Source organism: Lolium perenne, chromosome 4 (genome assembly GCF_019359855.2).
Source record: "Lolium perenne isolate Kyuss_39 chromosome 4, Kyuss_2.0, whole genome shotgun sequence".
In the NCBI taxonomy this organism is placed as follows: domain Eukaryota; kingdom Viridiplantae; phylum Streptophyta; class Magnoliopsida; order Poales; family Poaceae; genus Lolium; species Lolium perenne.
Window position 1 is genome coordinate 77,972,441 of NC_067247.2, and position 26,868 is coordinate 77,999,308.

A 26,868-nucleotide genomic window follows, 5' to 3' on the forward strand; every position below is an offset into this window, starting at 1 on the left:
CCCGAATAAGTAATCATTCGCTAATCACCATTAAATTCTACCCTATATCTCCATCATTCTATTGCATTTGCGAAGGTTAATTCGAGTATGATGGTTTGTCGCATTGTTTTGCGCAGAGACAAGTAATGCACCCTCATCGGCGTGCACCCACAAATGCAACTTCCCTTGCCTCAAGCAGTCGTTGGAAGACAATGGGATGGACGCGTGGTACGCCATCCTTAAGATGCGGGAGTATGTAAAGGATGCATAACACATCTTGTTGCCAGAAGGTCTTCAAAAGAAGATGACAAACCTGGTAGACGCCATCGACAGCGAGTTGAGAGAACATTGGGTTCACATCCAGTTGATGGTTTGCACGATAATCCACTAGGATGTCAGCAGTAGGTCTGGCGATGTTCTTCTACAGCCACAAGCTACCATCTAATGATGAGGTAGAACTCCGCTTAACGGTGTCGTGTGATGAGAGGCCATTCAACTCGCTGAAGGGTTGCCGTCCATTCCAGCCTAAGCCTACAACTTATCCTACGATGTGAACTCTTTTTCTTAGTTTGAACGATACATCGATGTACTTGCGTACTGTAATTGCTATTCCTACCCGATCAACTCGTCGCTTTTATTTAGTTTCTACGGATGTGCATGTGAACTCATGTGGTCTAAAATGCTTAACTTGCGTCTAGTAATTCGTTACTCGTTCGAATCACACCATGGAATCTTAATCAATTCCGTTTACGTTGGTATTTCTAGATTATGGTGTGCTTATCTTAATCATTTCCATTTAATTTGGCCTTTCTTCGAGAGAGTGTCGATGATTAAAATATTTGGTCACTACACTTGGGGGCGGCGCTAATGAGCCTGGTGTGATGGCACAAATATCAATCCTTTGTGCATCCTACTTGGCCTCGCTAATACCGTTCCTGAATGTTAATATTTGTTTCGACCAACAAAATATGAGGCATGCTATTTAGTTGATACTACTTGGCTCGTATTTGAGTTGGTACTTCTTAATTAATTAATTTCATTGGACGATGATTACAACTAGCACCATCTAATGACAAAAGGATAGTGTAAGACCATTTCATATGTACATGCAAATTTCTTGCGCATTTTATTTGGTCTTGCACTTCTCTTTTTGTTTTATGTGTACCTTTATATGAGGCCTTGTCATTCCATTTACTTTGGTCTTTCTTCGAGAGAGTGACGATTATTAAAATGTTTGGTCACGCCACACGGGGGTGGCACAAGTGAGTCTGGTGTGATGGCACAAATATCAATCTCTTGTGCATCCTACCTGGCCTCGCTTACGCCATCCCTGAATGTTAATATTTTTTTCGACCAACAAAGTATGAGACCTTTATTTACTTAATACTACTTGACTCCTATTTGAGTTGGCCTTCTTCGTTTACTTTGGTATTTCTTATAGAGTGCCGATAATTAAAATGTTTGGTCACTACACGTGATCCTATGGTGGTGCTAGCGATCTTAGTGTGATGGCACAAAAATACAAATCTCGATCTTGTGCATCCTATTTGGCTCGCTGGCCCCATCCCTAGAATGTTATAGTGTTTGTCGACCAACAAAGTATGAGGCATATTATTTAGTTGATCCTACTTGAGTTGGCACTTCTTAATTAATTGCATTGGCGTTTCGTCTCATACTTATATGTTGCATATATATCATCTATGATTTTGCTACTCACATTTTATTTGTCTTGTGTATGGATATACCGATGTATGTCGTGTACAAGGGGGGTTCCTGGAATCTATGATGATTGAAACAATTATAGGAGACAGGTGCACCGTTTCAGCGACAACACAGCTACAAAGGATACCAAAATTGGGCGAAGGCGGAAGGAAGATACGCGCGCTATCTAGCGGGAGAGATGAGAGAGACGAGGAGGAACCGGATGAAAACCATGGGCTTCGTAATGATACTCATCGTGACCATGATCATGCTTTATGTGATTGTAGTTTAGGTTAGTAGCTAGATTGTGAGGTGTATGACACTTGTGACTATGTACCGACTTCTAACTTTGTCACTTCTAAAACTTTGTTCGGTGGTGTATTGTATAAATCATGATTTCGAAACGAGACTTGGATATTTGTATTGATACTGAAATGAGACTTGGCTATATGTGTTTTCCAGATTGCATATGTATTGAATCTGTATAAATATCAATTGTATTGAACCGTATAAATGTGCTACTACTGCGATTTACAGAGTAATTTTTTCTCTCTGCGTCGATTTTCAGAAGAAATTGGATCATGGGAGAGGCCTCATGATATAGGCGCATATCCCCTGTGTCTACTATATACTTTCTGGTAGTTATACATATGTGTGACTTAGATTAAGAGAAATTATCATACTTCTTCCGTTGATAAAAGAATATCGGAGGTTTGCCTAAATTCAGACATACGTCTAAATTTATACAAACTTGCGACAATAATTTTATGGATAGTGGTAGTTCAATTTTACTGGAAAACAATTTTATGACTGAATGCAAAAATTGTGCATATAGGCAATCTCCCGAGAATGCGAATTTTTTTCGTTTGAGGGGAGAGAATTGAAAGATTTTGGAAGAATTTTTTTTATAGACTAACAAACCAATCGGTAGGGGCAATACCCTACCTATTGTGTGTGAGAGGAGCAACATGGGGCCAGGTTGAGAGAAAGAGATGGATACGGGAGAAATCGTGAAAGTGAAAAATCAGAGGGAGACGGAGAGACGAGGGACACAACCATCACAAAAGGAGTGAACTAGGACAAGGTAAATCGGAAAAATTGTTGCTGCTTGCTATTGAGAAGGCGAGAGAGATATGGCACGGCTTTTTATTTTTTGAAACAAACATGAGAGAGAGAGATGATGCCGTCTCTTGGTTTCAATGGATGCATCGAGGAGATACTACTGATGCTTCTGGATATTATAACCATAGCATCGCACGGGTATTCTGCTAGTAACGTTATTATCTTATGCAACAAACTTCACGCAATGCCGGATAGGGGATCTATTGGAGCACCAACTGCCAACAAGTGATAGTTTGTTTAGGGTGAGCTTTACTCTTTGGTTAGAGGGCCCCCTCCCGGGTTGCAAGCGCAGGCAACCCCGAAGGGAAAATCCTAGATCGAGCAGCCCCCTCGCCCCTCACTGCCCTAGGTGTTGCTGCCGCCTGGCCGTCTAAGGCGACGGGTACGGAAAGCAAGCACCGTCGGGCCTTGCTCGCGCGGGGCGGGACAACATGATGGGCGACGCATGGTGGTGGATTCGTGTGGCGGCGCACGGTGAGGTGGAGTGGCGATGCTGGCCGGCTGGCTTGGCGAGAAGGTCGGCATAGGCGGTGACACAACCTGGAGGCAACGACGCGGTTCCCAAGCTGCAACGTTTACCTTCTCGAGCCTTGTTGTGATGTTGGAGGCGCATCGGTGGTGCTCCCAGACGCGGGGTTCCCTGGAGGCGGCAGAGGCCGCGAATGAGCCAGTGTGGGCGGGCAAGCTGTCGATGGTGCGGGTCCGATCTGGGCCTTAGGGCTGCAGGTTGCGATTGTAGCACAATTTTTAGGAGGTGACAACTATATTGGGGCGAGATCTCGGCCGTTTAGGAGGTGGAAGTAGGGTGGGGGGTTGCGGTAATAAGGTGTGTCCTTGTTCGTGCAGGTCGGTGGAGGTCCATGACATTCCAGCTACAACGGTGAAGTGTCGTCGCGAAGGTGATGATGTGAACAACTTGGACGGCTGCCCCAGTTCGGCGGGTAGTAAGCGAAGTGTGCGGCTATACGAACATAATTCTTGCCCGCCTTTGGTCGGTACCGCGAAGACGGTGCCATAGGTGTCGTTCCCCTCCTTGAGGCATCTCCGAGGTGTGTCGACACTTCCCTCCCTCTCGCTCTAGTTTGGTAGATGTCTCCGAGCGAAAGCTTAGGTGTGAAGTTGGACCAGCGCGATGGTGGCATCCTCGACGGCGTCACTCCGTTGGGAGAATCGCGTTGGAGACACAGCTTGGAGGTCCTTTGTTTCACTCATCCGGTGCTCGCCGCTGTCCAAGGTTGATCTTCAGGGGCGTTATGCACGCCACGGCTGGTGCGTCCAAGACAATGCCTTATCGGGGCCGACCAAGTTATGCCGTATATCTTCTTCAGATGGTGTGTTGTCCATTGACAAGGAGTCCTTTTGTAGTTGTTGTTCTTTGAAGGCATCCGCATCGGTTGAGACGAGGCTTTGTTGCTTAGAGCATCTCCAGTCGCGTCCCACAAAGCGTCCCCCAAACCGATTTGGGGCGCGCCGGACAAAAAAACGCGTCCAGCCGCGTCCCCCAAACCCGTTTTTTGTCCGGCGCCCCGAACCCGTCCCCGTCTCACAGGGGACGCACCGGGCACGCCGGACACAACGAAAAGCGAGGCGAAGCGACGCGGGCCCGACCCGTCAGCGGCACGGAAGCCTAAAACCATGTCGCCTACCTTTGGTCAAGCTACGTTAATGGCGTCCCTGATTTCCCAGGCGATGCAGGTACGCGTCTCGTCGTGCATGGCCGCGTGGCTGTCCGCGCCAGCGTTATTGCGTGCAACCACCCGCTGCCGCCGCTGTACATTAATAAACGCCCTGCGGTTCGTCCCAATCTCTCACCGCTCCCAAACCTTCTCGTCGCCCCCCCCCCCCCACCCCAGATCTTTTCCTCGCCGCTCCAAACAATGTCGACCTCGTCCTCCCGCAAGATCGCCGCGGCGAACGGCTTCGGCCACGGCAGCCTAACCGTGCCGGAGGCATGGGCGTTGTACCACGCGGGGTATCCTGTCCCGCCGGATATGCGCCTGCCAAGTAGCGGCGGCTGGAAGATGGCCGTGAACGGCATTGGCGTCCCGCCGCCGCCGAAGCCGGGCATGGAGCAATGGAGGGACGGCATCAAGGCCCGGCGGGCTCAACTCACCGCCGAGGAGCTGGCGGATCCGACATGGGCGGCCAAGGACAACGACGCCTGGTGGGCCACGTACTTCAAGGCCAAGTACGACGTCGAGATGCACAGCACCACCGGCCTCATCGGCGGGCCCAATAGCTGGAACAGGGACGGCCGCACCCTGTTCTGGGGCGTTCCGGGGCGCACCCTCGACAGCGTCATCCGCAACGGCGCTCCAAGGTTGGAGACGCCACCGTCACCGCCACCGTCTCCTCGAGGAGGAGCACCGCGATGGCAGCCGAGGAGGACCACGTACTCGTCCTCCTCGAACTCTTCTTCCTCAGGACCGGCCCGATCGACGCCGTCCTCGTCGTACCGCTCGGCGCCCTACACCGTCCCCAAACGCGTGGTGAAGGAGGAGCCGGCGACGCCCGTCAACACGAGGCGTGGCGGCAGCGGCAGCCGGCGGCAGCAAGAGAGGCGTGGCGCCGCCCTCCTCATCCCGAAGCCGGAGGTGAAGGAGCAGCCGGAGGAAGCGGCGCAGGTGGCGCTGCTGGCGGAGTACGAGCAGCAGTAGCGGCTCATCGCCAGAAGCGACGACCCCGAGGACTGCCCAGGGCTGCGAGCGGCATTCTTGGTGTCGCTCAACGATAAGGACGCCTGGAGGGGCGACGTCGAGACGGCGATCGCCATGTCCATCCGCGACTCCGGCAAGCCGCTCGTGGACCTCACCGACGACGGCGTGGCAGGGCCAAGCGGCCTGGTGAAGGACGAGCCCGTCGACGAGCCGGACGAGCGCGTCAAGCAGGAGGTTGTCACCGACGACATGTACAACTTCCACCAGTACTACGACGCCTCCGGCCGCCGCAAGTACTTGTAGATTAGGTTTAGTTTAAATTTAGTCCAATTTCGTTCGAATCTATTTAATATATGCCAAGTTTGGATGAATCTAATTGAATCTCGCTTAAGTTTAAAATTTCCGAAATTTTGTTTGGGGGACGCGACTGGGGAGCGACGTCCCCCAAACGCGGCACGAACGAAACACGTCCCCCAAACGCTCAATCCGGCGCGGTTTGGGGGACGCGACTGGAGATGCTCTTTGTTGTTGTTTTATTGGTGTTGGCTGTCTTCAAACTAGCCGATGGAGAGTTCGTGCTAGTTCTGTTATATTCAAACCCCTTTCTTCTTAAAGATATGGTACATCTTGACGTACTCTTGAAAAAAGAGTTTTTTAGGCAACAATAGTGATCTGGTCGAGATGCTCTTAAATCCTGTTTTGTGCAAGAAAGATGGCAACATCACAAGTACAACAATTTTGGAGGCCACAACGCCTACTATTGAGGTAGAGACAAAACCTTTGGTTGAAAGTCCAGTAGATGGATTCACGAAAATAAAATCCGGATGGAGGATTATAGGCAAAAAATCCGGTTGACGAAACATAATACTCTCTCCGTTGGAAAGGGAATGTTAAAATTTTGTCTCAATTTAAATGTAGACACAAGTGCTTGAAGAGAGTACTAGGGTCCACATTATCATAGGCTTGAGTGGTATTTTTTCCAGTTTGCTGCAAAAGATAAAGGAAGTACCACGCTCGGAACCGAGAAAACCAGAAAAGGAATGATTCGTCGGAAGAATGTAGCAAAATGCACGCGCTAAATGAGACAAAATGTGTATCAACTAGCATTGTATACCGTCGACATAAAATGGTTTAAGGACAAACGCTGTGGCCTGTGGGCTCTCTACCTAGTACAAGCCTGATGTCACTAGACCTAGTACGCTAGCACACTTGGTACGCGTGAACTAGACTATGACTACTCCTTGTGCTCCCAGATCTTCACAGAAAAGTTGGGTAATGTATATATTTCAGATGAATGATCACTTCACGGTGTCATGTCACGGACATGCTCAAAATCCAATAAACACTATGCGACTCTCCCTCTCTCAGCCGAGGAACAGGAACAGCTAATGTTTCTATATTAAAAACAAAACAGGCAATTGGGTCTGAGCCATTAGTATTAACTATGCTAGCTTAGAAGATTACTGCAAGCGTGTAAACAGCCAATCAATCAATCACACCGACATACTATAATACAAGTCCCAGATTCTCTTATTGGGATGTGCAAATCTGGTAGGCGTCTAGGTGAGGGTAATATATACTCCAACATGTACAAAACAATCTCTCCAACATCTGCAGGGCTGATTAAATTTTCAGACCTACCGTTGATTTGCTGCTCTCCATCGCCAACAAGTTGGTTTTTTGTTCTGTTTTCTGCTGGTTCTAGCAAGAAGTGAAAGATAGGACACCTAAGCAAGCAATGGCAGCAGGATTCCCCACAGTGTTTGCTTTGACCATATCCCCACAAATCCAGCTAGTCCTGCATTCCGGACTGTAGAGGACAAGAAGGTGAAAAGATTGCAAGATTCTTCATGTTTTTCTTTTCTTTTCTTCGGAAGAGAGAGAGAGAGAACAGAAGAAGTACAGTGGTAGGAGGGCTGTAGGTAGGCTGGCAGGGAGAAAAGGCCCAGTACCATGTCAGTTGGAAAGAGATCTCCCTCCCTCATTCAAAGCTAGTTTGGTGTGGAAGAGAAGCACCTTCCCTGCCCTCCCCCAGCTTTATAAAGAGGGAATTGCAGTTTGCACCAGGTAGTGTTCCGGGCGTTGTAAAGACCACCAGGTCGACCTCTTTTTTGCAAGATGCACCAGGTCTTGTACTAATCTGTTGCATTTTAGTCTAGTACTAATCGTTAGCAGCAAAAAAAAAATGGTGCTCCCAGCAATCAGGTCGGCTCAAGTGCATGACGATTTGAGCATTTTCATCCTTTGTTAGAGCATCTCCAATAGACGCAGCAAAGCCACGGGCTAAAAAAATCGCCAGTTTACACGCGCGGACCCCAGTGGACGCGCGAAAAAGAGGCGCGCGCTAAAACCTTTACAGCGCTCGCGCTGTTGCGCTATCCCGCGCGGGAAACATGCCGCTTCGACTGGCGCGCGTGCTATAAACGCCACGCGCGCGCACACGCCAACCATTCGGAAAGTTCAGTCGCTCCGTGTGTCGCTTCGCCTCTGCCTTCCCTCGTCCCGCCGCTCTGCCTCCCACGCCACCGCTCCGTCGCCGACGACAGGATGCCTCCCCGCCGCCGCTCCGCCTCCGGCAACCGTGGTGTTCGCGCGCGGCCAAGTGGCCGCTTCGACGCCGAGATTCGCTCCGAAGAGGAGCGCATCCACCTGGGCACCTTCGACACGGCGCACGAGGCGGCGCGCGCCTACGACGCCGTCGCCTGGCGCCTCGGCCGCTCCCGCCGCACAATGAACTTCCACGATGTGTGGACGCGGGAGCGAGCGGAGGAGCTCGCGCCGCCGTCGCCGACCGTCACACGCGAGCAGCAGCGGCGCCAGCGCGAGCTCGAGCAGCGGCTTCTCATCGCGGAGCGCGACGAGCGCCTCCGCCTAGAGTGGGCGCGGCAATTCAAGGAGGACGTCGCCGCGATGGAGGCGTTCTACGCGCCAAATGAGGAGCAGAAGACGGCGGCGGCAAAGAAGAAGGCGGGCCGCGAGAAGCGCCGGGCGGAGTCGGCGGCGAGGAAGGCGGCGAGGGCGGAGAAGGCGGCGAGGAGGGCGGAGGAGAAGAAAAACAGCGCCGGGCCGTCGACGATCGTCCTCTCCTCCTCCTCCTCCTCCTCCTCCTCCTCCTCCTCCTCCTCCTCCTCCTTCGAGTGGACGTCTACTCCGGTGTCCAACACTACTCCGGCGTCCGAGAGCACCCACTCGTTGGTTTTCGATTGGAACTCAGAGTAGATTTTAGGGTAGTTTTAAATAAAATGTCGTCGTACCGTCGAATTTTTAATATATTTTGTATTTTTAGTTACTTTTTCGTGTTTTGTTTCGAACCAAAAACGATTAAAATAGTCGATCGAGCCACGCCGCGCGCTGCATAATGGCGCGCCCGGTGGAGGAGCACTTTTACTACCCGCGCACGCGCTGCAAAATAGAGCATTCGGCGGGGCAAATTTCCGCCCAGCGCACGCTATCAGTTTACAGCGCGGCGAAAACAATCGAGGTTTAGCGCGCCGGAATATAGTGTGCCTGTTGGAGATGCTCTTACAAACAAACCTGAAGAAAAGTATTTTAGAAAATTTTGGCATGATATCTCCTTATAAAAAAACCAACTTGAACATTTTATATCGACGCTGGCTGTGGGGGACCTGCTGCTAATAAGGCTATCAACGCAAGGCAAAGCAAAATTTAAACTAGAATGCAACAGATTAGTACAAGACCTGGTGGATGTTGCAAAAAAGACGTAGACCTGGTGGTCTTTGCAACCCTTGGAACAGGACCTGGTGCAAACTGCAATTCCCTCGCTTTATAAACAAAGCCATCGTAATTTACTCCAACAAGTGTAGAATGCTAATTTACTAACAAGTACAATGCTGCTTCAACAACAAATAAAGAACATACTACAACATATTACTAACTCATTTCAAAAACAACATATTGCGGAATGTGTAAAAGTAAAACTAAATATCTCATGTAAAGATCATAACGAAAGTACACGAGAATCCTTTTTTCCAAACAAAAAGAATAATTATGATCTAGCATTTGGGTGAAATCTTTTCAAAATGGAACATGACAGACGCATTGCTACCCCATTTTGCACCAAGCAGCTACCCTTGCTGTTTGGTCAAACCTTGTTTTAATTCAAAGTTGCAGCTGAGTCACTTCACTAGTGATATATCTATTCCAAGATCAATAAGAATAACAAACAGTGGCCAGTAGGTGTACCTCTTGTTTAGAGTTATTATTTCAGAACTTATCCTACAGTAGGGCTGTGGCCCACGTGACATTGAGGGTATGCGAAGCTGGGACAGGTGAGAACAGTATGCTATTTTTCACCGCCCTCTACTTTATTTGTCTCCCTTGCAACAGCTAATTTAATCCATCTTCATGGACTAAAGTAAAGCACGGCAGTAAACTACTAGTCCTGGTACACCAAGCCTGCTGTTACTTTTTGATTAGTTGTTTGCTTACGCCAAGGTTTTGGAAACATTAGAGAGGGAAGAGAGAAGAGGGAGCAGTTGAAGTGGTTAACAACCCTTTGCCAGAGAGCAAGAAGGAATCATTTCACCTCAGCGGCAGGTAACAAACGCCACTTAGCAGCGTCACCCTCTCCCCACTCCCCTTCTGCTTCCCTCCCTGCCCTTCAAATCTTTCACCGCCGCCCCCTGCGGTCAAATTGCGATCCATATTTCGCTTCAAGAGCGACCGAGCTCTACAAGCGCGCAGCAACACCAGGTAACCCTGCGAAAAAAGATTTAAGAGAAGAAAGATCATGAGGCTGCTCCTGCGTTCTTGAATTGTTCCCCCCTCCCTTCTGCAGGCGAATTGATGTTGGCCTCTCGGAGGGTTCGTCTTCCATCGCGGTCAGGTAATTTTTCGAGCAGTTACCGTCTTGGACATCTTAGTATCTGTTCCTTTCAAGATCTTTACACCGCACCCCATACATGGTGTGGTCGAGTGGTCAAAGGTTGTTGCTTTCCGTCCTCCTCCTCTCGGCAGGCTTCAACACTGCCCTAGTTATTTCCTGCAGATCCTAGTCTAGCTATGTTTGCATTCAAATAGCCACACCGGTTCGGTGCTCTTTTTTAATGTAGATAGCAACTCCTAGCTTAAGCGCTTGCTTCATTCGACTGGCTCTGTTTTATATGTCCTGTTTTCTCCTTAGCTTCGTATCTGTGATTTTCTAGATAATGATGAGAAGATTCTAGGGTGATCAAATCCTGTAACAAGGTAGGCTCATCTTGTTTTGTGTGTTCCGGTGTCCTGACGATGCTAGTTTTGTGCGTGGTCATCATAATAGGGGCCATTTTCTTGTTTAGATGTAAGGTGCTGTTTTGAGCTTCTTGGATGTAACTGCTCGGTTAGTTCCTAACTTGTTTGAGAGTTCTTCATCGGGTGAAACATGTCTCTTTTCTCTAAAGCTACGCCGATAATGTGCTACATGCCTGGTTCTTGAAGATTTGGTAGGCTTTTGCTGTTTCCAATTAGCTTTGCTGTTTTCAGTCTTCTAGAAAGAACAGGCAGATGCAGGCTCTCCTCCCCCATCATCATCACCACTTTGCTCCACTAGACCTAAGTTAGTGAGTGATGTCTGGTTAATGATGGGGTTATATCTTCTGTGTCTCCTCTGCCTTTATGCTCCGGGTTTAAAGTTTCACTTTCTGGAACCTGGACTGAGTGTGCTTCTTTAATCAGTAGCAGATTTGGTTTGTTCCTCAAGGTTCCCAAGCATATCTCCAGTTGTCACACTGTTGCAGCAGGCCTTTGCCTGGACGGCGGATCGTTCTTTCTGGCTTTCTTTCATCTGTTGATAGGGATTGTGGGGGGTGATTCTTGAAGGGACTAGTTACTTTTTACCTCTCTGTTAAGGATTACCAGTTGAGTTGTTCATGTGATGCAAAAGGGTTTTGCAGGCTTCGTAAACTTTTACTCTGTATTCAAGGTGCATTTGTCTTTCTGTGCTCTTTGAGGACAATCTAGTGCAAGTTCTAACGTACATTCTCCTTTTCTTTTATCCTGAACAGTGAACTAAGGAGGATTGGTGTTTTTAGACAATTGGACATGTATTCAGGCCAGCAATCTGATCAGGGTCCTGTTGCAAACAGTGGTAAAGAGTTCCTGGAGGGGAATTGGGGTTCTGTGGCAATGCATCAAAACATGGGGTATAGCAGTGGGACATATGGATTTCAAGCTTGCAGCATGGAGTTCGAAGAAAAGCCGGGGCTATATAGAACTTCTACTGGTTAGTGTTTCTTATCATTCAGTTATCCCTATCGTTTGGAGGGTGATAATTCTGATGGTAATGGCAATAATTCTCGCAGGTGCATTCTGTCAGAACATCCAGATGAGTGATGAGCATAGTGGTGGTGTGAAGAAAAGGAAGGGAACAGATGACTGCATTGCTTTGCTAAACCCATCAGCCAGTAGCAGCATGCAGGTGAGCTTGTGGTCTATCTTGTTCTACTCTAGATGTAGTGACTAACTGCATTATCATTCGGTGTTTTAGAATGTGGGTGATCTACAAACAGAGGTTTCATCTCAGCCAGAAAGGAATTCGGTGGAGGAGGACAACAGAAAGATTTCATCGAGAACGCAAAGCAAGGAAGGATCTTCTGATGGCGATGGCACTAAAGATTATGTTCATATGCGGGCAAAGAGAGGCCAAGCCACTAACAGCCACAGCCTTGCAGAAAGGGTAAACTTCTCATTAGTACTACTGAGATCCCATTTCAGTTCGCTTTATGTTCTTGCTATTATCATGGTTGAAGTTGGATACAACTCTTCGCAGATGAGGAGAAAAAAGATAAGTGAGAGAATGAAGCTTCTTCAGGATCTTGTTCCAGGATGTAGTAAGGTAACTTTCTTCTTTCTGTCGTAAGAACTTCTCTAGGATCATCTTGTACTGCGCACCTTACCATGTTGCTTCTCATAGATTACTGGCAAGGCAGTGATGCTTGATGAGATAATCAATTATGTGCAGTCCTTGCAACGTCAAGTTGAGGTATTATTGTCTATTAGTGCACATGTAAATGGTTGTTTCTGGGTATATGTATGCCATCTGTTGGAATATTATCCTGTGCTCTGATACAACTTGAGACCTGCAGTTCTTGTCGATGAAACTTGCAACCGTCAACCCTGAGCTTGGCTTTGATATTGAGCAGATTCTATCCAAACAAGTAAATTCACTGTCAAAATCATTCTAAATATTGTCAAAGATTTTTAGACCCACCTGTTCAGCGTAAACTCATGTTTGTAGATGATGCTTCCACAAGATAGACATCTTGCTTTCTATGGAGCTGGCCCAGGATCAAACACCCTTACTGCTCATTTTAACCAAGGAATCATGCAGCCAGATATGATGTGCAACGCTTCCAATCCTGTGGGTGTTTTGCACGGAGGGTTCCACGACATCTCCACAATGCATCAGGTAAATTCAGTCCATTTTCACCTCATACCAATCACATCTAATATCTAAAGCCATGTCAATGTACTTATGTAAACCGTGAATCTAGATGCCTGAAATGTGGGAAGCGCTTCAAAACATCCCTCATATGAACTTCAACCCTGCTGCGGCCACAGATAGCAGCACCAACAATGCTGGTATATCCAATACCCTCTCTTCAAAAAGCTATGTACGATCATACCACTCTATCAAACTTACAGAAATGTTCCTCTTGTACTCTGCAGGTTCCATGAAGATTGAACAGTGAGTTACTGGTATAACTCTGGAGTTGTTCTGTGAACCGTAACGCGCTTGCAGAATTAAGTTTTGTATAGCTGGAGGTCTAACCATTTGTTGCTGGTTTCCTACTCTTTGCTCCCCAACCCCGTAGTGTATGGTTAATGGTACCCTATCTAAAGACCTCATGTACAGATGGGCTCAAGAACTGATTCTACTGTTAAGTTTCTTTCACGCTTCAGCTTGTTGAAAGCGGGAACCCCATATTGTTCATGAATTCCAGGCTTGGGAGCCATATGTTGATGCCCTAAGCTTACTTAGTAGACTGGCTTATTATTAGAATTGTTGGTACAAACATCCAAAAATATTAATGAGATGGCTTTGTGGGGAGTTTCATGAATCCTGCATTTATTTGCAACAAGTTTCTTCTGAGAGCAGACTTTGTTTACCTTTTTTGATTCCTACCTCACCTAATTGTGTGCCCTATGTGGAAGTCTGTGGAATCAAAGTGATAGTAAGTACCTTCTGGAGTTGTGATGCTTGTACATAAGTGTGAATCACCCTTCTGTAACCATGCTTTGGGGCCCCTCTTATGGACACGGTGATCTCCTGCCTCTATCTGCAACCTTATCTGCAGCTCAAGAGTACAAATGTATGAATCTGCCGTGTAGATTACATTTCCCTGGAACTTGTGATCTGGGCTGATGGGAGAATTATGTACGGTTTGTCAACTCAGAATGCTAGCTTACTTTCTCGTTCAGTTTTGTTCTTCAAATATTCACAGATGTGGTTCACAAACAGGGAAGTGCATGATACTATTTACATACAAAGAAAATAAGTAGACGAGAACCAAAATTCTCAACTCATTTGCATTATAATGTAATGTAAGGGATCTTCCACATTAAGCTTTGTTTTTGTTAACTACTATCCAGACGGTACAAAGTTACACGGCACAAAGCAAGAAGTCTAGAAATACAAAACTGGGAAAAATTGATAGTGAGCTGCTTGCAATATTAAACTTCTGCCTTCTTCCTCCTCTTTCTTCTATCTTGTTCTCCGTCCCTTTCCTTACCCCCTCGTTTTCGTGATTTGCCCTGAAAGGAAACAAGAAAAATCAGAAGACAGCACTGTTTAATGGAAGAACTAAGTGTACAAATATGATGTGCATAATCATGAATATTATTAATGCATGATATTTCTCTATTATAAATGAACAGATGAGGTGCATAATAAATTCCATCTAGAATAAGAGTTACACCAATCCTGAATATAGAATCTGGTAAGTCAAAATCTCATTATCAAACAAGTGCAGCAACTGACAAAGAGAATAGTTCAGAAAAGATATGCATATAGGTTGGTGACAATAATGAATGCTACACAAAGGACCTTGCAAGTTGTGATGGACTGATGGTATTTTAATCGACAATGTTCTTAGTCACTGGATATATAAATGTACCTCAGCAGAGAACGTTCTAAGGGGGTCACTACTTTTGCCTGATCCCCTTCTGAATCCCATTTTTCTCTTCCTTCCAGGATTATCAACACCCATAGCAGCCCTTGAAAGTTTGATTGCATTGCTGGCTTCTTTTGTTGTGGGGTCAATTAGGTACTCAGGGACATCACGCAGGTGAACAGGAATTGCTTTGTTGCTTAGTATCTTGTCATGTTTGAGCAAATCTGAAAAAAGGTAAAAGATTAAGCATCATTCATTTAGAAGATTTAAATACTGAGCCTTCAAGCTGTTCTGAACAAGATTGAAAAATCTAACCAAGGTCTGTCGGATTTTCTTCGAAATGAGCCTTCAACCTACAAGGCAGAAGAGATTAGTGTCGATGTTAGAAGGGAAATATAGGCAGAAATGACTAGAAACTGAAGGTGTTTCCTCATGAAATATTATTAATGAATAATGAGATGTTATATCTTGATACCTTGCATCAAAAAAGTACTATATCATGAATTGGATGATGAATTTTTCGATTCGAGTTTTGGCAGGGCAGGCAATCTGCGAATATATGTTGATGCTTTTATCTACTACTCCTACCTCTGTTTCTAAATATAAGAAGTTTTGTCAGTTGAAGTTGATCTAGCAAAACGTCTTATATTTACAAACCGAGGGAGTAACTGCTATATCATGAAATGATGGATAGTGAATAGTAAATGAGGTGGATTGTAAAGCAACTAATAATATATTTGAGGTCGATTTCAAACACTAAGTAAAAAATGGCAATGTGAATCTGGTGCCTTTTCCCCACGAAATTCCATTATCATCATGCTATGTGCATTTTCTTAACACTTGGTTATTTCCTCGATGGCCGGAGACTTTTCTTACTTATCAGAATTCAGGATTTCATTCTTTATGTCTTGACGACGTGCTTCCTGTATATCGCGGCTCGTCACACTCCTAGCAACATCCTGCAACATGAACATCAACTGGCATTAGCTAACCAAATCAGTGTTGTTTTCTACAGAATAGATAAATATATTCAGTAACCATGTGTGTTGAAACCTCGAGAGTGGTTAAAATAAGTTAGCAGAACACCCCTAATGTAAAGTTAGCACCAATAGTGTTTAGCTATAGCAGTTCTGGACAGATAAAACCAAACTGGCCTTGATAGCCTCATTTTTTTGTTTTTCGTACAGCTTTGGCTCATCAAAACCATGTAACAGCAAACGGTAGAGCAGGAATTGCATTACTAAACAAATGGCATTCCATGCCGAGATATGACCAAGACAAATAATAATAATATGTCCACCTGAGTTGTCTTTGAATGTGAGTGACCTACAACAAACCCAGCATCTTTCTAGTCAAGAGATTTCTATGGAAGATCTAATTGGCTATAGCACTATTGTGTGTGTGCGTTCTACTGGTACATCAGTAAGAACGTGGGACTAAAGGGTAAAAAAGGGAAGTTGGGTTTTGGTGAACCTCATGATGGGATTCGGTTAACCATTTATCTTTTGGGTTCAAACCTATTTAACCGTTTTGTGTAAAAGGTAATATACGTTAACCATTAGGTTATTAGGATAAAAATGGTTAACCATTGGTTATTAAGGTTCGGACCACTTTTAACATTGTATAGCACAAATCGTTGGTAAATGAGAAATATTAAATACTCGCAAAGCTCGGCTTGCTAGATTGAAGAATGGGTGAAAAGATCATAGATAACTTCCATTGTAAATTGACGAGCTAGCTAAGCAGCTAGCAGCAACAATGTATCAGCTGAGAAAGTTGAACATCTGGAGGAGAACGGCGAGCGGTATATTCCCGAGCTTAATGAGGCCTTTGATTCTTTCTCTATTTCTTTAATATAAAGTGGACTGCTAATTGCGTAGCTCTGCAAGCATCTTCAGATAATTCAAGCTGTACTTGCCGTCCTGGCCTACCCAGGTTCGGGTCTTCCTTTCCTCGTGTTGTGAATAGCAAGACTGAAAACTGCTGATTGTGAAAAAACACTAGATGGTAGGCAACCAAATCACTCAAATTAGCTAGGAAGTTCTCACGAAATCACTCAAATTCGTCTAGGACTAAGCTTCGATGCTCCAAGAAAACCATGGCAGGGTCATTGACGTTGTCTACGGCGACCAAGATGGCGACCCGCATCGAGCCGTGAGAGGAATAGAACTAGTCAGCCGAGACCTGGGCGTCAGGGAACAGGCAGAGGGAGAAGAACTAGTCTGCAGAGACCTAGGCGTCAGGGACAGGAAGAGGCAAACCATGGTGCGGCGAGGAGCAGGTCCTTGATCGAGGGAGGCGGTGGAGCAGATGCGGCGGCGGCGATTGGTCCGATACTGCGGCTGGGAGGCGGCGACGGCAGTCGTGCGGAAAGCTAGCGAGAGCAGCTCGTCGGAGGCGGCGCTCGGGAGCCATGGGATGAAGTAACGGTTAACCAAAGGTAGAAGGGGATTGAACCTAAAAAACCATTTGCATATTACGGTTAACCCATAGGCCCATTGGTCTCTTTTTTAGGTTAGGTTAACCTATCCATTGGATAAACGGGAACCAAGTCCCATCTATAGGTGAACCCTGTGACTAACTCACTCTAGTCACATATTTATCACAACCACTTAAAATAGCAAGTGATCAACGCGTAAATTATTCTAGCGGTAGCAGATGTAGCAACTACGAATACGCCTGGGGGAGGAGTAACACATTCATCACTCCATACCTGAGCCCTATATCGTAGAGACTCCACAGCATTTGTTGTTAGTAACGGGAAAGGCAAGATGCATTTGGTATCTTTTTTCTCAACATCTTGCAACATGTTTTCAATCTCTTCAAAAACATCATCCTCCTCTGGAGAAACCTGAAAATACAAGTATCAACATAAGAGAAAATAAATAACAGAATACATAGGGTTTACTAAACATGTAAACCATGTCTGGCAAAAATAATTTATGTGATTGAACTGAACCGAGCAAAAACTGAACTTACAAGAGATATAGATGCACCAGTCTTATTTGCCCTCCCAGTTCGTCCTATTCTGTGAATATACCCAGCAGGATCCGGAGGCATGTCAAAATTAACAACCTAAAGAAGGGTTAAAGAAAAGGATCAGCCCTGCAACCTGTTATGGAAATTACTAGATGGAAGTATATGATAGCAAAGACTTTGCACGAATTTGTAAGAACATAGGAGATATAAACAATTAACTCAACTACTTCATGTAATCAAATGATTGATTTCTTATAACATGTTTTATTTTGGTGTAGTGGACAAGGCAGAGAAAGGTGATATATTACAAAATATCATGCTATACATCTTTGTATAAAAGAACCATTGGTGAAACCGCAAGACAAAAACTCAAATGAACACTTTATTTTCTTTATTTTACAACAACAACAACAACAACCAAGCCTTTCAGTCCCAAACAAGTTGGGGTAGGCTAGAGTTGAAACCCATAAGATCTCGAAGCCAAGTCATGGTTCCGGAACGTGGATAGCTAACTTCCACGCACCCCTATCCATGGCTAACTCTTTGTCGATATTCCAAACCTTCATGAACACTTTATTTTCTTTATTTTAAAGAGAGAATATTTGTTGATTATTCCTCCCTGCAGCAAACTGGGCACCAGTTGCTGGATGAATATAAATTATAAATTGATGCTGCCCCCAGGTCCAATATAAATATTGGCACCCCTAAAAAAAAGCAAATAGTTCAGCCCACCAGTTCTTAACATACGTTCAACTGGTCTTAATTGCATCTATAGCATGTACCTGCCAATTAGTTGGCACCTCTCATCAAATGACTGAATTAATTGATATGCTTGAGTAGACAAAGAAATACTTACCGTGAATACATTTTTGAAGTCAATTCCTCTGACAACTCCAAATTCAGCATCTAAAGTTTGTTGCATATGTTTGCGTCCCCTTGAATCTTTCTTGTTTTCCTTGTTGGTTTGCTTCGCCTCCTTTGTTTTATTATCATCTGTTGCTATCAAGTAATCGAATAACCTAGCATTGAATGCCTAAAGGAAAAGAAAAATACTCAATGACTCTTCAGTCTTTCAGAGCCACATTGCCAATGCAGGCTAGCAGTCTAAGCCTTCAATAGCATTTCACTTCGGACAATGTAAAAAGTATAGCAAGTTAGCAACATACAGAAATGGATAAATAGCAGCGATCTGTATGAACTCCATGTGCCAGCACATAATGGCAAAACCATGAACAGTCAGCCTAGGTGGTCTGGTGGCCTGGCTTTACAAGTTTTAAGGGGTCCCGTTTGCACAAGTTTTAAGGGGTGGATATCTAGTTTTTTAAGTTGCAGGTGGTAAGTACACACAATATAATTACTTTTTGTACTCCCTCCGTCTATAAAAGGATATCTCAGATTTGTCAAAATTTGGATGTATCTAGACCCGATTTAGTATATAGATACATCCAGATTTTGACAAAGTTGAGACATCCTTTTATGAACAGAGGAAGTATAAACTATCTGCAAGGCTCTAAGCACCAGCTTACAATTTTCCCAACATTGGACATTGGTTAGGCACTTTTTCATGTACTATAGATAAAAAATGAGTTCTGGCTCCTTCCAGTCAAAGATTGTGATGAAATGGGTGCAAACTAATGAAATCCAAGAAAGGTAATTAACTTATTTGATGACCAATTGGAGGAAAAAAACTAATTGTGAAATCACTATCGACTATGTATACAAAACATAGGACCACACAAGATAATTTGGGATCAGTTATCTGCACCAACAATAAATCAGGTTGCGGAGAAGCTCTACCTCAATAATATGTAGCCGAGAATTTTGTGGCAACTCAGCATTCAACACCGCAGATCTTATCCCAAACTGTAAGTACAGCATATTCCTCAAATATTAGTTATTTTATCAATAGCCATATATCAAACAAAGGAAACTAGCAATGACTAAACTATTCTATTCAAAGGAATGGAGTGAAGAATATACTCCTCGAATGAACCTCTCTAACAAAAACTGAAATAACATCTCACAGATGGGAAGAAAAGACCTTTTTGCTACCCTTTTTTATCACCCCATCCACATTTTAGATCACCCAAGAATCTTAATCAGGACTTTGTGACAAAATTCGTGCTACAGATTTGATAGAACTTCTTACTGATAGCTTCATATTCATCTACTGGTGCTCAAGAACATAATCTCCAATATTAGCAGTTCAATAATTAAATATTCTGGAATAAAATTGATCTAGTAGCTTCATATTCATCTACTGGTAGAACAAAATAGACGCAAAGGTTTGGCAACCACAAGATAATCACTAACTCCATCAAATGAAACAATGCAAGAAAAGAGCAGTGGAAAACTACAGATCCAAATGATATCACATTTAATTTAGCACTGTAAGAAAATAGTGGTAGCATTTTACCTTTTCCAAGAACAGCCTTAATCTGAATGCCATGTCAATTGAGTTCACAAATATTAGGACTTTCTTCTGAATAAGCTCTAATTTCAGAAGGGCAAGGATATAAAGCATCTTATCCTTTTCACTGCATGAAATCTGTAGGCAAAAGATTGTATGTAACGTAATCTGATGTACAGATATAAATGCACAAAAGCAACAGAAAATCAGCACACTAAATGCAAATTAACGAAATAATCATTTAAGAATGGTTCAAATGGTGGACTACAAACAGGCAACCATAACTAGTAGACGCACCTGCTGGTCTACTCATGGATTTACAGTTGGAATTTTAAAGAGATATTGTAGTTTTTGGCTCAAAAAAGGTGACATTGTACAAAAAGTGAGTTCCACAATAATGTGAAAAGGAAACAAAAGGTACTTGCCCAAAATTGTTGCACGTTTCTAGGGACCACGTCATCCTTCACATGACCAACCTCAGTAAGAGTTAAAATATCAGGGTTGTGCAGAAGTAGCTTTGCCAGTTTCACAATATCAGGGCTGCAACAAAGTAAATTTTGGATTACAAAATGATGTAAACCCAAACAGAAGTAAAGGAATTAAGTAGATCGGAACTACTACAGTTAGATTCATCCTATATCAAGGGGCGAGAGAATCAGCATATATAACATGAAAAAGCTAAACATCCACAAACTGAAGTCCGCAATGCATGGGATTAAGATGCTATGAATAATTTCAGATAAAGGAAGAAAGAAGAACCATATTTGACCTTGAAGTTGCAGACATAAGAATGGATTGGCAACCTCTTGGAATATGTGGGACAAGCGCTTTCAAGTCATCTTCACAGCGATAGGATAGAAGAAGGTCAGCCTGGCAAAGGTTAAATTTGATAGGCATACTTTAAAAAGTGACACTGAGTAGTTGCATAGAAACTTTTCTCAACTTCTGCAGTACCGTATATCAAATTTAAACTTTGCAGTCACAAAGGTAGTGTATGCACTAATTGTCTAATACTGTACATGATCCAATTAAACAGTTTTGAACTTGAAGCAGAAAATCACAACACTCAAAGATTATTCTGCAAAATAATACAGATCCACAACTTTGATAGCTGTGTTATGTTTATATGGGAGGAGACCATGGGGTTTGGTGTTTCAACATCAAAATAAAATTGTCCGTTCCATGTTCGGATAAATCTTTTCAAGATCATGCATCTAGTGTGTGAAAAATGCACATGGAAAATACTGCAGCAGGAAAATAAACTGCACCTCGTCGAGAACCATCATTGAAAGTGACTCTTTAATGGATGACCCCTGAACAATGCCCTTTGATATGCATGTTGCAACACAAGCTGGGGTTGTCACGAGAATATTAGGGGGGCCAGACAACGCAAGTTTCTGCAAGTAACAGGCAAAAGCAAGTTAGCTGTGTCATATGTAACCCTAGAAAACCAAATACCATTTGGCAAACATAACAATCAAAAGAAAGCAAAATGTCTCACAATATCCTTATCTGGCATGCTTGCATTCACTTGGACAATCCTCAACTTGGATGTACACAACTGAAGGAGAGATGATGCCTCATTAAAAACCTAGAGCAAACAAAGTCATTAACAATAAAAAAAATGCATTAGTTATTTTGAAGAGAAGATGGTATAAAAAAGGACAGCAAAAAAAAAGGAGGGGCTCCTTATTAAATTATCACATTGATAGTTAGTGACAATCATGTAGTGAAACAAAATATATAATAATAGTGAACATGAAAATTTAAATTTATTCAGCATGCAGTAGCAAGTTGTAATATAAACCATTGAACTTACTATTGTAAGGATGTTTAACGTGGTTCAAAGAACTCATACAAAAAAAAAAACTCAGTGCATCCAATATCAAATAGCAGAACAATTTATTATCGTGCATATGTGCACATAGATATAAATCACTACTGGTGAAGTATTATGGGGAAAAAAATAGAAGCCACATACCTGCTGGCATAGCTCGCGAGTTGGCACCAGGATTAAGGCATTCGGTGCAGATTTCCGAACAGTGCCTTCCGAGGACAACCTCAATAGCTTTTGCAGCAGCGGGAGAAGGTAGGCAAAGGTCTTCCCAGAACCAGTCTTGGCCTGTGCGACCAAATCAGTCCCCTCCTGGAAGCACAACATTGGGGCCCTTGTTCAGTACAGCGAACTACAGAAAACCTAAACACACGCAATTTCGGCAAGTGGTTGTCCAGATTTCTGCTGCCCCATCTTGAACTGAATGGCTAAAGCAGTTAAGCAATGCTGAGCAGAGCTTCAATAAAGCCAAGTTAAATTCAGTATGGTCTGCACTGCAAGCATTTGTATTCTAGCTCCGATGAACCAATAAAAAAGTATATCAAGCTAAACTAGCTAAAACCTCTTCTGACTATTTTCTGTAACCAGACCCGACTGGTGATTTAGTACTAACTAATTAAGCGTTCATTCAGTAAAACAGTACCAAAACGAGCCTCTGAGCCAACTTTGATTGTCAAAAACTTAAAATCGAATAGTTCCACGGAATTCGCACAGAGCACAAGCACAGGCGAAGCAAATGCTAGTAAGGGGAGCCAGAAATCGCGCACCAGGATGCGCGGGATGGCCTCTCGCTGGATCAGGGTGGTATTGGTCAGGCCCTTCTTCCGCAGAGCCCGCTTCAGCTGCTCGTCCAGTCCCAGCTCGTCAAAGCTCACATCCTTCACCTCCTCCTCTGCCGCCGCCTCTCCCTTCCCCTCCTCCTTCACGCCGCCATTCGTCGCGCCCTGGGTCTGGGTCTGCCCCTCCACCGCCACTTCCTGTGCGGCCGCCTCCTCCGCGGCAGCGGCAGCGGCGGCGGCTGGTGCGTCCTCGTGCGGCGCCGCTGGCGTCTCTACCTGCTCCTCCTGCTGGCGCGAGCGGCGCTGCTTCTTCCCCATGGTTTTTTTGGAGGCGTGGGCGAAGTAGCGCTAGGGTTTAAGGCGGAGATGGAAGGAAGAAGCGTGGAGGTTAAGGGGAAAATAGACGGCCCGCACAGGATTGAAGTGCTGTGCTTGCGGGCGGGCCAAGCTTGCTATATGGGCTGCATAAATATCTAGGACGGCATGTGGCCCATGTCCATGTGAAATTGTGAATGTATGAATGTATCTTTACTATTAAATGGGAGTTGGTCGTTTGACATTCAACGCAATTTGGTGGTCGTCATTAAAATAATCCAGGCCGTTCAATCTAATCTTCCTACATCCGCTTCGTCCGATCAAACTAGACAAAGTATCTTCCGCCCTGAAATTAATTATGGTATATCATCAATCATGGGCTCAAGGCTATGGCATGAGAAGATATTTCCTATTACCGACCTGGTGCTCGTATCTTAGGCAATATAAAGGTAATTAGCAAGATATTTTTCCTATTTCAGAAAGCACGCTCACGTCCAGGAATAAGCATAATTATTTTCTATTCTGTAAGACGCTATCAAATATCCTAGCGAACAACAGGGCCAAACATAAAGCCTACCAAAAGAAAAACTTGCTAAGCCTATCATCCCGTCTTTTAGGCCTCGAATCCCTTGAAAAATTACATCTTCCGATGCTGAGTTCGAGCCCCGTCGTGAGTCTTGTTCTCCAACCCAAAGGTTGTTCACCGCTTTCCGCTCTGCCTTCATCCTGCTTTCTCCCTCGCCAAACACCTCCAAGATCGTCTGCCTCACCCATGCCGCCGCCGGAGCGACCACGAGGTGGCGACCATAGCAAGCCACATGTCGCCGGGGAGGCAGCACCGCAAACTGCGGGGTGCCGAGCCCCGCTGTGAGTCTTGTTCTCCAACTCAAAGGTTGTTCGCCGCTTTCCGCTTTGCCTTCATCCTGCTTTCGCCCTCGCCAAACACCTCCAAGATCGTCTGCCTCACCCATGCCGCCGCCGGAGCGACCACGAGGTGGCGACCATAGCAAGCCACATGTCGCCGGGGAGGCAGCGCCGCAAGCTGCGGGTGCAGCTCCCCTAAGGACGCCGCTGCCGTCTCTAACAACACTCGCCGCCTCACCCTTTAGGACAGCGGCGCTTCCCACTCTGGCGTTACACCATCCCCTTCTGGGTTGCAGCTTCCACCTTCCCTTCCAAGATCGTGTCGCCACATCGAGTATTGTCGCACCGCCAGGACAACACCCTAGGACCGCCCCGCCACCATATCCTACACCACTCCACCACTCCAATGCCTATAACGTCACCGCATCCTTTGAGAAGGTAAACGGGCCTTCTTTTTTTGTATTTTTAAGATATTTGATTGATTATTTTTAAGATTTATTTCCTTATGGTATCTAATATCCATTATTGAAGTACCTTTATATTTTTCTTTCTTTTTGCAAGAAGTACTATTAGTTGTACATCATCGAGGAATTGATATATGTGTATGCCTCAAGCATATGTAATGTACTCCCTGTGATCATAAATCTTGAGTGACGTTGGTGGGGACATTTCATATAAATAAATATCCAGAAAATACCTCATAACATAGATTTTTTTTCTTTCAAATAGCCACGCCGTAAGCCTTCCTGACTTCACGCAAATCTTATATACATTACCTTATTTGTACTCTTGGAATATACTGTTTTATTTGCATTCAGACTTACGCTTAGTATTTATATTGTTGTTCAGAAGGACATTAGGCGAATGGGTGTTTGTCCCCTGGGAGCTATTAAAAGTGTACCTCCGTTGAACCATTTGCTTGTATAACAACTATGAAGACAATGAGAACACTAGACGAGTCGTGAGCTTGCTGTTTGTGAAAATGTGTGGTTTTTTAACAATTGGAAGGATGACATTATTTTACCAGCTGCCGATGAACTATGACTTTGTTGCATGTATATTTGGATGTTCATATATTTATTTGGTTCATAACAATATCTAATGTTTTGTTATAAGATAGTGCTGAAAAAGATTAGAGAGTTGAGTGTGTCACATATGTACGGGCACAATGGTCTCCCATGTATTATTTTTGTTCATCTACTTTAAAAACTCCTGCAACTCTCTGTTCCTAGAATCCGTGGATTCGGTTCGTCATATCGGTTATTTCTCCCTTTCCAACAGGTGGAAGTGCTAGCTGATAAGGATCGGGACGACGCATAAGGTTGTATTAGGTGAGCTAACATGCATGTATTCCGCAATTGCTTCTATTCACATTGTCGTACCCATTCCTCCGTTATCGCTGTTGAGCACCATCTTGGGTTTTTGTGGGTGGTGGTGTGAAGGAAGATGCACCAGGAGAAAGATTTATGGTGAGGTGCAGAGGGAGGAACCAGGATAAAGGTGTTTGTGTTCATTGTCTTTGTGTACGACTTCCATATGTATTTTCTTGTTACATCTGATTAGAAAATCTACAACCAAAGGAGATGTCAAATTAAGTTGTATGTTCTTACTTCACCTATAAAAGGTTTCCTTTTTCTATTATGTTATCTTGTGAAAAGGTCAACATATGGCAGTCCTATCAAATGCACCAAGACACTCACTAATGCCACTATATTTCTATCATTATTTCTTTTATTGAATTGTGTGACTTATTCAAGTGATTGTGTATCCATGTTTTGGATGAACTAAGATTTACTGGTATGTCTGGTTATTTTTTCTGCTATCGATTCAATTCCCCAAATGGGATGGGATTAGTTCAGTAACCCTCATGACCACATTTCTGTAATTAAGTTGTGTTACACCAAGATAGGTTCATGTTGGTTGGTGTCTCCTATAAATTTTCCTTGTATTCTGAGTATTTAGCTCGAATTCTGAACTATCAAGTTGCAAGTCAAAAGGTGCTACAGTAGTAATGCATGTTGTTTCATGATTTCACTTTTTTTGGGTTGAAAAACAAATGATCGTGGTCTTTCTAGGAGTTCAAAAAAATACATGTGAAGATTTTATTTTTGTTTTTTTGAAACGGCTTGTGAAGATTATATTGCCAAAGCAGAAAATGAGCAGCAAAATGTCAGACTGGAGATGGATAAATTGAGCTTCCCGTTGTACATGCTTGTATGTTGGTTTCTTCTCTATCTACTAGAACTGGTATACATGACAGATAACTTTCCTATAAATCGGTGTTCGGGCCTTTTTGTGTGAGTTCTTGTTATGGCATAATCAGATATAAATTGTTTAGTTACTTGGGATATTAAGATCTAGGACAAGATACATTTATATGTTTCTATTTTATCATATACTCCTTCTGTTCAAAAAAGCGACCCAGATTTATATAGATACGTTTGAACCGCATATGTTAAAATGGAGGTTGTATCCGCTAAAGTGTATTCCAGTGGGAGCTTGGAGCTTTAGAAAACTATATAATAAAAGAAACAAGTAGCAAACACCCCCTTGTGTCCACGAGATGCAAATGCCGCAGTTGTTTCTATGAGTTCATGATAAAATAATGAAAACCATTGGATATGGTTTTGTTGAGGTGAGATGGCTAAGTTAGCCGATAGAGCAAAGGCGAAGTAGGGTAGAAACATGACGGAGACAAGAAAATATGAGTTGATGAGAACTCAAGTTTGATGCTTATTTTTAACGAAATAGTTAATTATAAATCAAATTTGACATTCACTCACCAAATAAAATACCGTAGCAACGCACGGGCATTCAACTAGTCCCTAAGAAAAAGTCGGTGATTCCTATTTGACGCTCGTTGCGCCCGTTAGCGGCACAACACGTAGGTAAAACTTTTAACGTGCCCGGAGAAACGGCAGGACTAGCGATGTGGTGGAGGAGGCAGGGCAGCGAGGCACCGCTCGCCGTGCCAACCACGGGGGCGGTGGCGGCGAGGGAACTGTCTTGATTTCATTGGAGAAGAAGATAAGAGGAAAGATATCTTTACTATTATATTGGAGTTGATCGTAAGTCGTACAACGTGTTTGGTGAAGGAGATTCGGGGCATCCTATCCTA

The 26,868-nt window shown here is 44.2% G+C and overlaps 2 protein-coding genes across 4 annotated transcripts; one reads left to right on the forward strand and one right to left on the reverse strand.

The window, feature by feature from the left end:
• The first annotated feature begins 9,963 nt into the window (after positions 1-9,963).
• LOC127293049 (transcription factor BEE 3) lies at positions 9,964-13,516 on the forward strand. 3 transcript variants are annotated; one of them, XM_051322600.2, is made up of 11 exons: positions 9,964-10,172; positions 10,258-10,305; positions 11,462-11,679; positions 11,759-11,874; positions 11,944-12,132; positions 12,226-12,291; positions 12,370-12,438; positions 12,542-12,613; positions 12,694-12,864; positions 12,950-13,037; positions 13,125-13,516. In XM_051322600.2, the coding sequence occupies exons 3-11, from the start codon at positions 11,499-11,501 to the stop codon at positions 13,145-13,147; spliced, it is 975 nt and encodes a 324-aa protein (XP_051178560.1). In that variant the 5' UTR covers positions 9,964-10,172; positions 10,258-10,305; positions 11,462-11,498; the 3' UTR covers positions 13,148-13,516. The 3 variants fall into 3 exon arrangements, with proteins under 3 accessions (XP_051178560.1, XP_071674773.1, XP_051178561.1); XM_071818672.1 differs by lacking the exons at positions 9,964-10,172; positions 10,258-10,305 and adding an exon at positions 10,644-10,667; XM_051322601.2 differs by lacking the exons at positions 9,964-10,172; positions 10,258-10,305 and adding an exon at positions 10,792-11,379.
• A 437-nt stretch (positions 13,517-13,953) lies between these two features.
• Positions 13,954-22,932, reverse strand: LOC127293050 (DEAD-box ATP-dependent RNA helicase 16). Its single transcript, XM_051322602.2, has 15 exons — positions 22,560-22,932; positions 21,940-22,104; positions 21,460-21,549; positions 21,227-21,355; positions 20,728-20,828; positions 20,384-20,498; positions 19,965-20,096; positions 19,346-19,411; positions 18,405-18,581; positions 17,549-17,644; positions 17,283-17,420; positions 15,446-15,528; positions 14,885-14,922; positions 14,573-14,793; positions 13,954-14,210 (listed from the first exon to the last, which is right to left on the reverse strand). The coding sequence occupies exons 1-15, from the start codon at positions 22,887-22,889 to the stop codon at positions 14,130-14,132; spliced, it is 1,962 nt and encodes a 653-aa protein (XP_051178562.1). The 5' UTR covers positions 22,890-22,932; the 3' UTR covers positions 13,954-14,129.
• Between the last annotated feature and the right edge of the window lie 3,936 nt (positions 22,933-26,868).